The 18128-nt window shown below is 46.3% G+C and overlaps 1 protein-coding gene across 6 annotated transcripts in view; it reads left to right on the top strand.

The window, feature by feature from the left end:
• The window catches only part of SMG7 (SMG7 nonsense mediated mRNA decay factor), a 468256-nt gene that overhangs the window by 347546 nt on the left and 102582 nt on the right, over positions 1 to 18128 (top strand). For all 6 annotated transcript variants that reach the window (XM_069232041.1, XM_069232046.1, XM_069232045.1 and 3 more), the window contains one exon: positions 12154 to 12534. In XM_069232041.1, coding sequence (XP_069088142.1) covers positions 12154 to 12534 — 381 coding nt within the window. The remainder of the gene's footprint in view (positions 1 to 12153; positions 12535 to 18128) is intronic.

Here is an 18128-nt window from a genome sequence, read left to right as displayed (position 1 = left end):
CTCTGGGGGTAGGAATAAATCCTCTTCCTCAACTTTTAAGAAGCCTTGGTGCTACTTTTGTAAAAAACAAAGGCCACAGGGCAGGGGACAACTCCTGTCTTAAGAAAGGCATCAAGCCACCCACCACTACTAACACCCTTCTACTCCTAGGGTCCAGAGCAAAAGCAGTAGTGGGGGTAACAGCAATAACTGTAGTCAGTACAAAAGTGTAGCTGGGCTCACCTTAATGACCGTAGTGGGTACTGGGCTAGTCCGAGAGAGCACCGAGGCTGTGTTGGTCTCCGATGGGGGCATTGACTTTGCCACCTTAGCTGTCTGTCCCCTTAATTTGGGTAAGTACAGGCAGCACCTCTTAATCAATGGTGATGAGGCTGAGGTTGAGGCCTACAGAGACACAGGTGCCAGTGTCACTATGGTGACTGAAAAACTGGTGTCACCTGAGCAACACCTACTTTGTCATACGTACCAAGTGACTGATGCTCATTATAACACTTTGTGCCACCTCATAGCAGTTATTGATTTCAGCTTGGGGGGGTTGGGGGGGTTACTGGCCCTAAAAAGGTTATAGTGTTCTTTGATCAACCTGTAGAATGTTTGCTAGGTAATGACTTGGAGACTTCAGCTTGGGCTGAAGTGGAATTGGAGGCCCATGTATCAGTGCTGGGCATTCATCTGCATATCTTTGCCCTCACCAGAGCACAGGCCAAAAAACAAAAGGAACAAGGAATCCCGGAACCATGGCCCAGGAAGCTCCCAAGCAAAAGAACAAAAAAGGTAAAAAGGTACTCCCTGCTCCAGCCTCCATTGAGGATTCAACTCCTAAGGGAGAAAAATCTACTGCTTGGGTGGAACCTACACTAGAGGAGCTCAAAGCTGACACAGCTGAGCTCCTTCGGTGCAGGGGGGCCCACCAGGGAGGAACCCAGTATGGAAGAGGCATGGGGATGTCAGTGTCACCCATAAGGTGTACTGGAATAACAGCCTTCTATACTCCAAAGCAAGGGACCCTAAACCTGGTGCCACCAGGAGACTGGTTATCCCTCTGAAGTTTAGGAAGTTCCTGTTAACTCCAGCACACAATATTCCCCTTGCAGGCCACTTGGGGCGAAGCAAGACTTGGGGCAGGCTTGTTTGTCACAGGCCCCATATGTCATAAGACACCAAAGAGTTTTGTCGCTCCTGTGTCGCGTGTCAAGACAGGTGGCACCCCAAAGACTTGTTAATGCCACTACCAGTGGTTGGGGTGCCCTTTGAGAGGGTTGGGGTGGATATTGTTGGCCCCCTAGACCCTCCAATAGCCTCTGATAGATTTATACTGGTGGTAGTAGACCAGGCCACCAGATATCCAGAGGTCATTCCTCTTAGGACCACCACAGCTCCGGCAGTGGCCAAAGACAGCCTGTGAATTTTCTCCAGGGTGGGTTTTTCTAAAGAGGTGGTATCAGATAGGGGTGCAAACACGTCTGCTTACATTAAAACCATGTGTAAGAAGTGTGGTGTAACTTATAAATTCACCATCCCTTACCATCCACAAACAAATGGACTAGTTGAGAGGTTTAATAAAACCCTCAAAAACGTGATAATGGGACTCTCTGAGAAACTCAGAAGGAGGTGGAATGTCCTGTTACTTTGCCTCCTCTTTGCCTATAGTGAGGTTCCTCAGAAGGGAGTGGGCTATAGCCCATTTGAACTTTTGTTTGGACACCCTGTTAGGAGTCCCCTTGCTCTTGTAAAAGAAGGCTGGGACAACCTCTCAAGCCTCCCAAACAGGACATTGTGGACTATGTACTAGGCCTCAGATATATGATGTCTGGGTACATGAAGAGGGCTTCCAAAAACCTTCAGGTCAGCCAAGAGTTGCAAACACAATGGCATGACCAGAAGGCTGGTTTACCAGCCAGGACAGAAAGTGTGGGTCCTGGAACTTGTGGCTCCCAGGGCACTCCAAGACAAATGGAGTGGACCACACACTGTTGTGGAGAAAAAGGGTGAGGTCACTTACTTGTTTGACCTAGGCACTCCTAGAAGCCCTCACGGTGTGCTTCATGTGAAACGTCTGAAACCCTACTATGAAAGGTCTGACATGACCTTGTTCATGGCAACTGATGAGGTACAGGAAGAAGAGTGACCCTCTCCCTTACCTCCTCTCCCATAGTACAGTAGATGGCTCAGTAGATGGGGTTCTGCTTGCATACTGCCTCTCTGAGTCACAAAAGATGACTGCAGAAACCTCCTCTGACAGTTCTCTGAACTGTTCTCCCTGATCCCTGGACAAACTACATGGTGTGAACACACCATTGACACAGGTGACAGCCTGCCTATTAAAAGTAAAATTTACAGACAGCCTGATCATGTCAGGGAGTCCATCAAATTTGAGGGGCAAATATGTTGGACCTGGGAGTTATCGAGCCCTCTGACAGCCCCTGGGCTAGTCCTGTAGTCCTTGTCCCAAAGCCACACTCATACAATGGAAGAAAGGAGATGAGGTTTTGTGTAGACTACAGGAGGTCTCAATACTGTGACTAAGGCAGATGATCATCCTAACCCAAGGGCAAATGAGCTCCTAGATACACTGGCTTCTGCCAAGTATCTTAGCACTTTTGACCTGACTGCTGGCTACTGCCAGATCAAGTTAGCAGAAGATGCCAAACCAAAGACTGCATTCTCCAATCCTAGTGGGCACTATCACTTTACAGTGACGCCCTATAGACTAAAGAATGCACCTGCCACATTATGGAGGTTGGTGAACAAAGTTCTCCAAGGTCTGGAAAGTTTCAGTGCAGCTTATCTTGATGATATAGCTGTCTTTAGCTCAACCTGGGAGGACCACCTGGTCCACCTTGGGAATGTATTGGAGGCCTCACTAGCAAGGACTCAAAGTGCCAGATAGGGCAGGGAAAATTGGTTTATCTGTGCCACCTGGCAGGTGGAGGCCAAATTCAATGACTACAGGGCAAAATCCAGACCATTCTGGATTGGACTGCCCCCAACACACACAACCAAGTCAGAACCTTCCTAGGCCTGATGGGGTACTACATAAGGTTCATAGAACTATGGCTCCTTTGTAGCCCCCTTAAATGACCTCACCTCTAAAAGAATGCACAAGCTAGTTTTGTGGACAGCTAGCTGCCAAAAAGCTTTTGATTATCTTAAACAGGCCATGTGCTCTGCTCCTTAACTAAGAAGCCCTGACTACTCAAGCAATTTATTGTGCAGACATATGCTTCTGGGATAGGGATAGGGGCAGTACTATCTCAACTGAATGAAGAGTCCCAGGATCAACCTGTAGATTTCATTAGCTGAAGGTTGGTCAGCCATAGAGAGAGAGCCCTTTGCAGTGGTCTGGGCTATGAAGAAACATAGGCCATGCTTACTTGGCACTCACTTCCTTATTCAAGCAGACCACAAGCCCCTCCTATGCTTAAAACAGATGAAATGTGAAAATACCAAACTTTGAGGTGGTCCATATCCCTACAGGGAATGGACTATGCCGTGGAATATAGAGCTGAGAGTAACCACTCCAATGCAGATGGACTCTCCAGATATTTCCATTTAGACAATGATGACTCAACTGGGCAAGGTTAATCTTAATGTCCTTCGTTTGGGGGATTGGAGGGGGTTATGTAGGAAAGTACCCTCTTTTTTTGGGCGGGTTACCCCCACATTTTGCTGCTGTCAGTGTTTGGCCTGTGTTCACTGGGATCCTGCTACCCAGGACCCCAGTGACTGCTCTCTCCCTCTAAATGTAGTTGCTTAGGACTTAGCACACCCCTCCATTGGCATATTGGTGCCCCCATATAAGTCCCTAGTGTATAGTACTTAGGTACCCAGGGCATTTGGACACCAGCAGTTCCCCCATGGGATGCAGCAATATTGTACCACCCATGGGGGAGCCCATGCAAAATGGGTCTGCAGGCCTGCCATTGCAGCCTGCGTGAAAAGGTGCATGCACCCTTTCACTACAGGTCACTGCACCAGGTCACTAAGTCACCTATGGTAGGCCTTCCTATCCCAGAGGGGAGGGTGCAGGCACCCTTGAGTGAAAGCACCCCTACATGAGCAGAGGTGCCCCTACAAACTACAGATCCATTACACTGGACTTGTAAGTGCGGGGAAGCCATTCTACCCGTGTGCTGGACACAGGTCACTACCTGTGTCCAGCTACATAATGGTAACTCTGAACCTGGGCATGTTTGATACCAAACATGTAGTAATTATACCCCAATACAGTTGCCAGTATTGGTTGTATGATTCCATGCTTTCTAGGGGTTCCTTAGAGGACCCCAGGATTGCTGCTACTAGGCTTCCTGGGTTTTTCCGGGCAGCTCGCGCTGCTGCAATACCTCAGGCAGGTTTTTGCCCTCCTGCTGCTTGACCAGCTCAGGCAGAGGAAGGCAGAACTAAGGATTTCCTTTGGGAGAGGGAGGTAACACCGTATTCCTTGGAAACAGGTGTTACATGGCTTGGGAGGGGTAGCCTCTCCCAGCCACCGGTATGTTTTGAAGGGTTCATTTGGTGCCCTCCTTGCATCAACCGGTTTGCACCAGTACAGGGACCCCCGGTTCCTGCTGCTGGTGCAAAACTGGACAATGGAAAGGGGAGTGACCACTCCTCTGTCCAACACCACCCCAGGGGGGGTGCCAGCAGCTCCTTTAGGTGGCCCATTTGATTCTGCCATTTTGAATCCAAGGTAGGCAGAGGCCCCTGAGAGCATCTGAGTGGCCAGCTCAGGCAGGTGATGTCACAGCACTCTCCTGATAGATGGTCACCCTGCTGGGTGACTGTAGGAAGTTGGCTCTGTATGCACTATTTCAAAGTAAGGAATAGTATGCACAGAGTCCAAGGGTTCCCCTTAGAGGTAAGATAGTGGCAACAAGAGATAATACTAATGCTCTATTTTGTGGTAGTGTGGTCGAGCAGTAGGCTTATCAAAGGAGTAGTGTTAAGCATTTGTTGTACATACACACAGGCAATAAATGAGGAACACACACTCAGAGACAAATCCAGGCCAATAGGTTTTGTTATAGAAAAATATATTTTCTTAGTTTATTTTAAGAACCACAGGTTCAAATTCTACATGTAATATCTCATTTGAAAGGTATTGCAGGTAAGTACTTTAGGAACTTTGAATAATTACAGTAGCATATATACTTTTCACATAAAACACAAATAGCTGTTTTAAAAGTGGACACAGTGCAATTTTCACAGTTCCTGGGGGAGGTAAGTTATTGTTAGTTTTAGCAGGTAAGTAAATCACTTACAAGTCTCAGGTTTGGGTCCAAGGTAGCCCACCGTTGGGGGTTCAGAGCAACCCCAAAGTTACCACACCAGCAGCTCAGGGCCGGTCAGGTGCAGAGGTCAAAGAGGTGCCCAAAACACATAGGCTTCAATGGAGAGAAGGGGGTGCCCCGGTTCCAGTCTGCCAGCAGGTAAGTACCCGCGTCTTCGGAGGGCAGACCAGGGGGGTTTTGTAGGGCACTGGGGGGACACAAGTCAGCACAGAAAGTACACCCTCAGCAGCGCAGGGGCGGCCGGGTGCAGTGTGCAAACACGCATCGGGTTTTCAATGGTTTTCAATGAGAGACCAAGGGGTCTCTTCAGCGGTGCAGGCAGGCAAGGGGGGTGCTCCTCGGGGTAGCCACCACCTGGGCAAGGGAGAGGGCCTCCTGAGGGTCACTCCTGCACAGAAGTTCCGTTCCTTCAGGTGCTGGGGGCTGCGGTGCAGGGTCTTTTCCAGCCGTCTGGACTTTAGGTTCAGGCAGTCGCGGTCAGGGGGAGCCTCAGGATTCCCTCTGCAGGCGTCGCTGTGGGGGCTCAGGGGAGACAACTTTGGTTACTCACGGTCTTGGAGTCGCCGGAGGGTCCTCCCTGAGGTGTTGGTTCTCCACCAGTCGAGTCGGGGTCGCCGGGTGCAGTGTTGCAAGTCTCACGCTTCTTGCGGGGAGTTGCAGGGGTCTTTAAATCTGCTCCTTTGAAACAAAGTTGCAGTCTTTTGGAGCAGGGCCGCTGTCCTCGGGAGTTTCTTGTCTTTCTTGAAGCAGGGCAGTCCTCTGAGGATTCAGAGGTCGCTGGTCCTTTGGAAAGCGTCGCTGGAGCAGGTTTCTTTGGAAGGCAGGAGACAGGCCGGTAGGACTGGGGCCAAAGCAGTTGGTGTCTTCTGTTCTTCCTCTGCAGGGGTTTTTCAGCTCAGCAGTCCTCTTCTTCTGGTAGTTTCAGAAATCTAAATTCTTAGGTTCAGGGGAGCCCTTAAATACTAAATTTAAGGGCGTGTTTAGGTCTGGGGGGGTTAGTAGCCAATGGCTACTAGCCCTGACGGTGGGTACACCCTCTTTGTGCCTCCTCCCAAGGGGAGGGGGTCACATTCCTATCCCTATTGGGGGAATCCTCCATCTGCAAGATGGAGGATTTCTAAAAGTCAGAGTCACCTCGGCTCAGGACACCTTAGGGGCTGTCCTGACTGGCCAGTGACTCCTCCTTGTTTTTCTCATTATCTCTCCTGGACTTGCCGCCAAAAGTGGGGGCTGTGTCCAGGGGGCGGGCATCTCCACTAGCTGGAGTGCCCTGGGGCATTGTAACAGGAAGCTTGAGCCTTTGAAGCTCACTGCTAGGTGTTACAGTTCCTGCAGGGGGGAGGTGTGAAGCACCTCCACCCAGAGCAGGCTTTGTTTCTGTCCTCAGAGGGCACAAAGGCTCTCACCGCATGACGTCAGAAACTCGTCTCTCAGCAGCAGGCTGGCACAGACCAGTCAGTCCTGCACTGAACAATTGGGTAAAATACAGGGGGCATCTCTAAGATGCTCTCTGTGTGCATTTTTTAATAAATCCAACACTGGCATCAGTGTGGGTTTATTATTCTGAGAAGTTTGATACTAAACTTCCCAGTATTCAGTGTAGCCATTATGGAGCTGTGGAGTTCGTTTTTGACAGACTCCCAGACCATATACTCTTATGGCTACCCTGCACTTACAATGTCTAAGGTTTTGCTTAGACACTGTAGGGGCATAGTGCTCATGCACTGGTGCCCTCACCTATGGTATAGTGCACCCTGCCTTAGGGCTGTAAGGCCTACTAGAGGGGTGACTTATCTATACTGCATAGGCAGTGTGAGGTTGGCATGGCACCCTGAGGGGAGTGCCATGTCGACTTACTCGTTTTGTTCTCATCAGCACACACAAGCTGGCAAGCAGTGTGTCTGTGCTGAGTGAGGGGTCCCCAGGGTGGCATAAGATATGCTGCAGCCCTTAGAGACCTTCCCTGGCATCAGGGCCCTTGGTACCAGGGGTACCAGTTACAAGGGACTTACCTGGATGCCAGGGTGTGCCAATTGTGGAATCAAAAATACATTTTAGGTGAAAGAACACTGGTGCTGGGGCCTGGTTAGCAGGGTCCCAGCACACTTCTCAGTCAAGTCAGCATCAGTATCAGGCAAAAAGTGGGGGGTAACTGCAACAGGGAGCCATTTCTTTACAGTGACCAAACCCCTTCCTGGGCTATTTAGGGTCTCCCTCTTGGGTGGTGTCCTCAGATTCGACGTGCAAGATTCCAGCAGGACTCCCCTGCATCGTTTACTTCATCTTCTGGCCACCGGGACTGCAACTGGACCTTCCAAGAACCGACAATCTGCAACTCCTGCGATGACTTCACTTTACAACATTGTTTCTCCGGCTCCTTCCAGCAACTGCAACATTTCCCTGGCTGTGCATCCTCTGAGGGTGACAAGTCTTCAGCCTGCACAAGAAGTAAGAAGTAATTCTCCTTGGTGTGAAGGATTCACTCCCCTGAATCCGCAGGCACCGACTGCAACGATGTCCGGCTGCATCGATCCTCTCTCCTCCTGAACTGCTTGGATCCTGCATCACAGGTGGTTGTCTGGAATGGTCTATGTGGTCCTCTCTACTAGCTAGCCAACTTAGGATACAGTAAGCCCTTGCCTCTCAAGGCTCGAAAAATGTACTTGACCACTCGCATTGGCAAGTTTTATTTTATGAGGTCGAGCTATTTTTAGATTCCACCTGACCCTTCTGACGAGTCGACAAAGAACAGGTGTTCTGTTTGGTCAGAAACTGAATTAGCAATTAAGATGCCTTTAAATCTTATTCTTGACACATTTGCTCTGTTCACACACATAGGTCAGATATCAGATTGTCTTCTTGCAATGGAAATACTTTTCCTTGTGACTGCAGAGTTCCAGGATTTTGTAAGGTGAACTGTCTGACCTATGTGAAGTGAAAGGTGTTTAGCAGCTTTTTCCTAACACACAACCTTAATATAAATAAGTCAACTTTACAAACATTTCAAAATATGTTAAAGTAGCTGTGAAAGACCATTTTTGTACTTCTGTGTGATGAAAAAAATATTTTAAGAGGATGAAAAAAAAAATCAGAACACTTTACTGTGATGTGCAAATGATAAATGTTTTCTGAACCCAATTTTCACAGATTATTGATAATACATTTTATAGTTTTATCAGTAAAGCTGCAGGTTTTTGGGAAGGTTTTTGGACATTTCTTGGAAATTTACTGTCTGTAAATGACAGTGCGCTACCACATAATGCTTTAGTAATATATTTATTACAAGTGAGTGTTTAAACATACACTGAGAAACACTCCTGCCCTGATGGCAAAGCTATTAGTAAACTAAGAGCAAGTCATGCATGGATCATGTGTACCCTATATGTGTGCTAAATTTATTATACATGGAGCAAACATTTAGTGTATTTAATCAAACAAAGAGGATTTTTTTTTTCAGCAGAAATGCTGAACTCACATATTTGAAGGTTCACTCGTATGTGAGAATGAAGAAAAAGGTGACTGTAAAATATTTTTTTTGCCTAGGATCACACTATTTGATACCCATTTTCGGGTCAAGTACATTACAGTTCGGTTAAGTAGATTATTCAAGCTACTCGACCTGCAGGTATAGTAACATTTTTATGATTTTTCGAGGCCTGCCTCTCCTTGCAGGACAGTACCCCTATGCACTGCAACTCTTGCAGCTCCCGAGGTTTGTTTGTTCCTCCTCCAAGGGATCTTCAGGCTAAGTGTAGCCCTGGCCTCCACCACTCTTTCCTGCAAAGCACAGTCTCCTGCCTGCTACTCCAGTGACGTGGGAACCCCTTTTTAGATGTGCTGCGTGGGCCTCACTGTGACTCCTGTGCCTGCTTCCCGTGGGTCGCCTGTGGGGACTACCTCCTTTTCGTGTGAGTCTCCCAGCTGCTGAGGGTCACCTCGAACTCCCCTCCTTGGGTCGAGACCCCTGGACCTTGCTGGCCCTTTTCAGCCTTGCGAAACTTTCTTCTCCGACTCATCCATTTGCTAATTCGTGTTGATGGTTTTCCAGTACTACTGCCCGACTGCATCACGACTGCCGATGTTGGACATCTCTTACATCACTTCTGGAACTAATCTTCTGCGCTGCACTGCTGACTTTCTTCCACCACTGTCGACCTGGCCCTGCATCCACAGAGGGGTGGGTAGTGGCTCCTGCCACAGCCACACACTACATCACAAACTGGACTTGGTCCCCTTCCTTTGCAGGTCCTCTTCTGTCAGGATCCACCTTTGGTTTCTTCCAGTCTTGTCTGGGTCTTACACAGTCGTTTTCTAAAGTCCTCTTGTTGGATTTGGGGAAAGCCTGGTACTTACCTCTTCTCTCTTGGTCGCTGGTGGGCACACTGATAGTTTACCTTTTGAGGTTCCTAGTTCCTCTAGCTCCCTTCTACTGATTCCACTTCCTTATGTGGGGACTGCCTTTCACATTCCACTTTTTTAGTTTATGGTTAGGCCCTCCCCTAGGGCGCTCAGTATTTGTGATTGTTTTTACCAGTGCCTATTGCTTTTTTTCACTATTTCCTGATTGCTAATGTGTTTTATAATAGTCTGTTTACTTACTTCCAGTTTGGGTATTGCCTATACAGTGTTTTAGTATGTGTGTTACCATAATAAAGTACCTTTTATTTTTGTAACACTGTGTGGTTCTTTCATATGTGTAAGTGCTGTGTGACTATAGTGGTATTGCATTTGCTTTGCATGTCTCCTAGATAAGTCTTGGCTGCTCATCCACAGCTACCTCTAGAGAGCCCTGGCTTCCTAGACACTGCCTACACTTCACTGATAGGGGATACCTGGACCTGGTATAAGGTGATAACATAGGTGCTCACCATACCCCAGGCAAACTTCCTGCAGTTTATATAATAAAATGTATTGTTCATATCGCACTGTCACAGGTGCAGAGCTGATGTGATGCTTTTGTCTGGAGGCTAAGAGCTGTTTCCAATGGACAATCAGAATATAAGGGCATTGCATTCTGTGTTCGTACCCTTGAACAGTGTGTGTAGATTGCATGGCAGCAACACTTACTGGGAATAAGCTGCATGTACCGTGTCTTTCTAGCACATTATCATGTAAGTGTAAAATGTCACCATCTGAAAACGATACATGGATAAAATGTGCATTCTAAAATGGAGACTGGGCGCCGACCCTAACACGCTTCACCACAGCATGGCCCCCTCCGAACAGGCAACCTGGAAGCAATCTTGGGTTGCTTATGTTTCTGTCAGTAGAGGACCTGGCTTTTCATTCGGGCTGGAGTGTTACTATTGGAGTAGGATAAAAACCTTTTTGCTTATAGTGGCTGTGTCTACAGTGGCATAGAGAACGAAAAATAATCCAGTAAGTGGCCAGGAGTGAACAGTTGAAGCTATTCTTCCATCACTTTTTTGTTTGTTGCCATTGATGCCATAAGTGCAGCTGGCATGCCCAGTCATGGATCCCATGTTTACTGTGCCACAGGATGGAAGCTGTGCCTCACTGACCAGGACGAATTAGTTTGAAATCAGTCTGGGATTGCTTTTGTCCCCTTCTGGAGAAGACCTTGCCTGACAGTTTAGGCTGGGCTACTCCTATTGGACTAAGGTGGTCAAAGCTTGTTATGGGGATGCTCAATGGCAGAGATCGGCAGCACAGACTAATCCTCTTAAGATGTTATGACATAGTAGAATTGTGTGGGGAAAGCTTCTTCTTTCAAAGAAGCTTCCCACCCAGTGCTGTGCTCCTGAGCTGCTGCGCACAGAATGAGACTCAATTCAGAGAGGAAAAGCCATGGTCAGGTTAAAGAATGTGCTTCATACATCAGGAAATGTGGATGTCTGACAGGGAATCAGTGTGGCCGCTGCTAAGTTTCAGAAAAGAGATTTATGTTTGGTCACTAATGGACCCAAAATAAATAACAATTTATCGGTCAAATAAAAAGAAGTGCCTCCCATTCAATATGCTTCTGATATATGCCTTCATAATGGATATAAAGGTAAATAACAAAATGACTTCTGTGAGGCTGCTAAGCAGTAAAGAAGGCAGAAGAACGAGTCTGATGGGTTATGGTTGGAACTATTAGGCTAGGATTGCTTGTCGTTTGTAATGCATTAAAAATGTTATGACCTATAGATATTGTAGTTGGTGTATTGTACAAGGTGGAGTTTAATAATATTGCAAGAATAAAGCAAGATAGATGAACAAAACCATTGCCCCCTGTCCCTACAATGAATTACTTTAACAATAGTCATTTGTCTCTTCACACCACTCACCTGTTAATAATGTACAGTATTTCGTAAGCATAAAACATATAAATGGACTACATCATCTGGTGACCCAGTGCATATACTAAGTAATAAAACCACCATGCAGATGCTTTTCCTTAGGGTGTGCAGTTTGCCCCTCCCAGGACTCTTGTTTCATGCTTTGCAATACACCGGGTCCGAAATCCCAGCAATAAGTGATATTTCAGTTAGTCTACGGTACTATTAGACAGCATTTTTGCTGGTCATTATCCCTGGGCTTTAATGGCAGGTAAAGTACATATTAGAGTTTTTAGTCATATGGCATTTGCTGTAAGAAAAATACGACTGATATTAAGTGACATTTAGATGTACTTACTGGATACTATAAAAAGTGTAAGGATAATTTGAATATTGCCAAATAAAATTTCTGTTGTGTGAGTTTCTGAGAACAAAAGATTGTTGTTTTGTCGCTAAACTTGGCTACCTAAATGCCATAGCTTATATTCTCTTCATTTAATTGTTAGTGAGTACAGACATGTAACCAATTAAGTGTTTGTCCTCTGAAATGTGCTTACAAGATCTTTTTTTTTTCTCTCTAGTACCAGCAGATAGATACGTCCAAGCAGCTTTGGAATCCTACTCAGATGTCCGGACCCATAGGGAAACTGATGCCCATGAAGCAGTCATACTACATGGCCTCGCAGGAACCCATGAAGCTCTTCGAGCAGCCTTTGCAGCACCCTAGCATGCAGCAGCCCCTGGAGAAAAAGATGAAGCCCTTCCCAATGGAGCCTTACAACCAGGTGACGTCTGAGGTTAAGGTTGCGGACATGTTCTGGGGCGAGGCTCCTTCTAACACCTACAGTATTGCTGAAACCCGGGCACTTATGGAGCAGCAAGCCAGCATGGAACGCAGGAACAAGAGGCCACCAGGAGTCTTCCGTCCAGACCAGGATCCTGTAAATAGGATGGCTTTTGAGGTAATACAGCTGTTCTCTGTATATTGTTGATTGTTTGGGGGTGTTCTCTACTAAGAAAGTGAATCTTAGTCAGTTGTTTTTAAAGAGATGATATAGTTTATTTTGAGAAGGTTCCTCTGCTCTGAAAGAAATTCTCTCGATTTGGTACTGATTAACTCCTCTTCCTGTGTCTAGGGTATTCTGAGATACTCTTTTGTTATGGTTGTTTTCAGTGCTTTTACTGCTGATCAGATATTGTGAATGATGCTGTACTGCTCGTCATTGGTGCAACAAATGGTGTAGTACATGTAGTAATCTTTGTGCTCACTGTAAAACTATGACCATGGCTGGCCTGTTCTGTCTCAGCCTTTGTTCTTTCCTTTCTCATATAATGTAATATTGACTCTAGTTTCTGCTTATCCCTTTGTAGTTTAATGTTAGCGTGTGTAAGGAAATGCCTCCTTGGCATGGTTACCCCCTGACTTTTTGCCTTTGCTGATGATATGTTTTGAATTGAAAGTGTGCTGAGGCCTGCTAACCAGGCCCCAGCACCAGTGTTCTTTCCCTAACCTGTACTTTTGATTCCACAATTGGCACACCCTGGCATCCAGGTAAGTCCCTTGTAACTGGTACCCCTGGTACCAAGGGCCCTGATGCCAGGGAAGGTCTCTAAGGGCTGCAGCATATCTTATGCCACCCTGGGGACCCCTCACTCAGCACAGACACACTGCTTGCCAGCTTGTGTGTGCTGGTGAGAACAAAACGAGTAAGTCGAAATGGCACTCCCCTCAGGGTGCCATGCCAACCTCACACTGCCTATGCAGTATAGATAAGTCACCCCTCTAGTAGGCCTTACAGACCTAAGGCAGGGTGCACTATACCATAGGTGAGGGCACCAGTACATGAGTACTGTGCCCCTACAGTGTCTAAGCCAAACCTTAGACATTGTAAGTGCAGGGTAGCCATAAGAGTATATGGTCTGGGAGTCTGTCAAACACGGACTCCACAGCACCATAATGGCTGCACTGAAAACTGGGAAGTTTGGTATCAAACTTCTCAGCACAATAAATGCACACTGATGCCAGTGTACATTTTATTGTGAAATACACCCCAGAGGGCACCTTAGAGGTGCCCCCAGAAACCTTAACCGACTATCTGTGTAGGCTGACTGGTTCCAGCAGCCTGCCACAACCGAGACATGTTGCTGGCCCCATGGGGAGAGTGCCTTTGTCACTCTGAGGCCAGTAACAAAGCCTGCACTGGGTGGAGATGCTATCACCTCCCCCAGGCAGGAGCTGTAACACCTGGCGGTGAGCCTCAAAGGCTTACCCCCTTTGTTCCAGCACCGCAGGGCACTCCAGCTAGTGGAGTTGCCCGCCCCCTCCGGCCACGGCCCCACTTTTGGCAGCAAGACCGGAGGAGATAATGAGAATAACAAGGAGGAGTCACTGGCCAGTCAGGACAGCCCCTAAGGTGTCCTGAGCTGAAGTGACTCTAACTTTTAGAAATCCTCCATCTTGCAGATGGAGGATTCCCCAATAGGATTAGGGATGTGACCCCCCTCCCCTTGGGAGGAGGCACAAAGAGGGTGTGCCCACCCTCAGGGCTAGTAGCCATTGGCTACTAACCCCCCAGACCTAAACACGCCCTTAAATTTAGTATTTAAGGGCTTCCCTGAACCTAAGAATTTAGATTCCTGCAACTTACAAGAAGAAGAGGACTGCTGAGCTGAAAGACCCCTGCAGAGGAAGAAAAGAAGACATCAACTGCTTTGGCCCCAGACCTACCGGCCTGTCTGCCTTCCAAAGAAACCTGCTCCAGCGACGCTTTCCCAAGGACCAGCGACCTCTGAATCCTCAGAGGACTGCCCTGCTTCAAGAAAAGACAAGAAACTCCAGAGGACAGCGACACTGCTCCAAAAGAACTGCAACTTTGTTACAGAGGAGCAGATTTAAAGACCCCTGCAACTCCCCCGCAAGAAGCGTGAGACTTGCAACACTGCACCCGGCGACCCCGACTCGATGGGTGGAGAACCAACACCTCAGGAAGGACCCTCCGGCGACTCCAAGACCGTGAGTAACCAAAGTTGTCCCCCCTGAGCCCCCACAGTGACGCCTGCAGAGGGAATCCCCAGGCTCCCCCTGACCGCGACTGCCTGACTCTGAAATCCCGACGGCTGGAAAAGACCCTGCACCCGCAGCCCCCAGCACCTGAAGGAACGGAACTTCAGTGCAGGAGTGACCCCCAGGAGGCCCTCTCCCTTGCCCAGGTGGTGGCTACCCCGGAGCCCCCCCCCTTGCCTGCCTGCACCGCTGAAGAGACCCCTTGGTCTCCCATTGAAACCTACAGAGAACCCGACGCTTGTTTACACACTGCACCCGGCCGCCCCCGCGCTGCTGAGGGTGTACTTTTTGTGCTGACTTGTGTTCCCTCCCCCCCCCCCCCCGTTGCCCTACAAAACCCCCCTGGTCTGCCCTCCGAAGACGCGGGTACTTACCTGCTGGCAGACCGGAACCGGGGCACCCCCTACTCTCCATTGAAGCCTATGTGTTTTGGGCACCTCTTTGACCTCTGCACCTGACAGGCCCTGAGCTGCTGGTGTGGTAACTTTGGGGTTGCTCTGAACCCCCAACGGTGGGCTACCTTGGACCCAAACCTGAGACCTGTGAATGATTTACTTACCTGCTAAAAATAACAATACTTTACCTCCCCCAGGAACTGTGAAAATTGCACTGTCCACTTTTAAAACAGCTATTTGTGTTTTATGTGAAAAGTATATATGCTACTGTAATTATTCAAAGTTCCTAAAGTACTTACCTGCAATACCTTTCAAATGAGATATTACATGTAGAATTTGAACCTGTGGTTCTTAAAATAAACTAAGAAAAGATATTTTTCTATACAAAAACCTATTGGCCTGGATTTGTCTCTGAGTGTGTGTTCCTCATTTATTGCCTGTGTGTATGTACAACAAATGCTTAACACTACTCCTTTGATAAGCCTACTGCTCGACCACACTACCACAAAATAGAGCATTAGTATTATCTCTTTTTGCCACTATCTTACCTCTAAGGGGAACCCTTGGACTCTGTGCATACTATTCCTTACTTTGAAATAGTGCATACAGAGCCAACTTCCTACAGCGTGTGCATAAGGCTTTGGACAAAGATAATAATGGCCCTGCACTGAGATACTACCTACATGACCAGTATCAAGCTAGGTTGATGCTTAAAACTCAGTATACTGAGACTCTTGGAACTATTTCAAAACCTAAAGCATCACAAATAAGCATACAGTTCCCATATATTATAGTTCATTTAAAGCTTATTATCAAAGATTTCTCTTCTCATTGTTATTTCATGGCATGGTATGATTGGCTGAACATATCTTTGTAATCATGAGTACTACCGCTCCAATTCAGATTAATAACTGCCAGCAGAATTGAATTTATTGAAAGTTTGAATAATTATGATTAGGGTTTGAATTGCATTTTATGGAGGAACAATTGTACAATGCTGTGAAATATATGAATAAGAAGACAGAAATGTGCTAATAAACTTTAAATGAACTATAATATATGGGAGGTGTATACTTATTTGTGATAATTTAGGTTTTGAAATTGCTCAATACGAGTCATATGTTGTGCATCAGGCTTTAGTCATTGCCCTTTCATTTCTTACTTTGGGGAGGCGGGGGTGGCGGGCTTTGTTGCTTGTTCTCCTTCAGACTGATGTGTAATGTTATTGGTGTCATTCTGGTGGTAGACTCCATACCTTTCTAGCCGATTTCAATTGGTGACGTGTTGGTCCTTGTACTGTTCTCTGCCAGTGTGAGTTGGTGCCTTTTTCAGTCTTTGCTATGACGATGTTGTGTAAGAGTACCATTTGCTCAGTCACCCAGTGCATTATCAGACAGTGGGTTGGGTTATTGAATTGTTAATTTCATAGGGTTTAGTGGTATGCATCGGGCGCAGGTTTGTCTCTTCTGTTGCCAATGGGAAAAAGATTGTTGTGCAGTGTGTTGTATAATTTTGCATTGTCTTTGGGATGGATTGGCTGAACAGTCTTTCTAGTCACTTGATGAATTGGCAATGGGATTCTGACTGAATTTGTGTAGTGCTTGCTGCCACCTGTGGCTTTGAGGAATATCTAAATATACAACCTTCATAAAAAGAGTAATCTCTAACAACTTAAGTGCTGCTGGAGAAGAAAAACATCTGACTTCTAGTGGAAGGGTTTACAAACACTGGGAACCATTGCTGAAAGGAGTGTTCACTTCTGGGACTGAGATTGAAAAGAGTACTTTAAGTAGGGCTGAATTCTTGGACTTGAATCTGCTATTACTTATTCTCAATATGTGTAGGTCAGGAATGCTATTTGAAACCAAATATGTTCTGCCACAGATAGTCAGTAAAGAAATATGGGGAAATAAAACAAGCTTTTGTTTCTTATGATTTGTAACCTGGATGTCTGCATAAAGGGCCCTTAGCAATCTGCATAAATCATGCAGGTTTTTGTGTGTGGCATTAAGGATGTTAATCTCAAGTCCCTACTGTCCTAGTACAGTTGTCCTGGGGAGCAGGATACTGATGAATTTCAGTTTATATAGTTCACTAGTAAAAACTACAATATTTTGGTTTTGGTAGTCAGAGTCCTCAAAGTCAAATGCTACTCCCTGATTTTTTATTTTATTTTAAAAATTATTTTTTTTACTTCATCTCACACTTCTACCTCAAGCACGAAGAGGTTATAAGATTTGAAGATAGTCCGTGTTGAGCTGCGATTTGCCCCCAGAATTATAATCTCCTCGCTTGAGCCACTGACCTATAACGAGTTAGAGGTCATCCTTTATTGTATTGGACCCTCTGTCTCTTCGTCTTCAAGCAGAGTTGGACTTAACTGTTTCCTCTTTTATCACTTACATAGGACGCTTCACTGCTTAATGCTTTTAATGGACAATATTTTGTGGAATTCTAAGTTAGTTTCTCCTTGTATTCTGTTGAAGAGAGGATAATTTGGGTTGGACCTCTGTACATTTGATGGTTCTGGATCGTTGAATACCATGGAGCAATGTCATACTGCCTCATTGGCTTTACATTCATTGACTTTCTTCCATGTTGTCTTTTGTAAGGCTGTTAATCACTTTTCTATTGATTCCGCCATATATTTCCATTCCCTTCCATGGTTCTTGTCCACGCTGCCTTTGAATAGCCCTAATACTGCTCCCCCAACATAATTTCCTCCTTTATGCATCTTAAAGAATTCTTTTCCCCTTATCTACATTTCTTTATGATATTTTTGAGCTTATGGACACTATTTTTAAGGCTAGTTTCTTTATATTTGGTTTTACATCTGATTTTAGGTAAATTTTTTAATCTTTGAGGCTACTGGTTATATTCATTTGGAAGTGATGTGATGCTGTGGTTATCTCCTTTTTATGTTTTGATCTATGCTCTGTTTCATAATCATAAAAAAAGAATAAAATGGATTTTCAGCTTGTGCAGTTTTACAGTGCATTCCTTTGCATACTCCTTCCATCTTGTGGTGGGCACAGACTTTGAAAGTTGTTAGTGTCATTGTGTCTTGTGATCCCTACCCGAAATGCACAATCTGCCA

Source organism: Pleurodeles waltl, chromosome 4_2, assembly GCF_031143425.1.
Source record: "Pleurodeles waltl isolate 20211129_DDA chromosome 4_2, aPleWal1.hap1.20221129, whole genome shotgun sequence".
Classification (NCBI taxonomy): Eukaryota; Metazoa; Chordata; class Amphibia; order Caudata; family Salamandridae; genus Pleurodeles; species Pleurodeles waltl.
The sequence above is the reverse complement of the archived record's forward strand: the minus strand, read 5'-3'. Positions and strand labels throughout refer to the sequence as shown.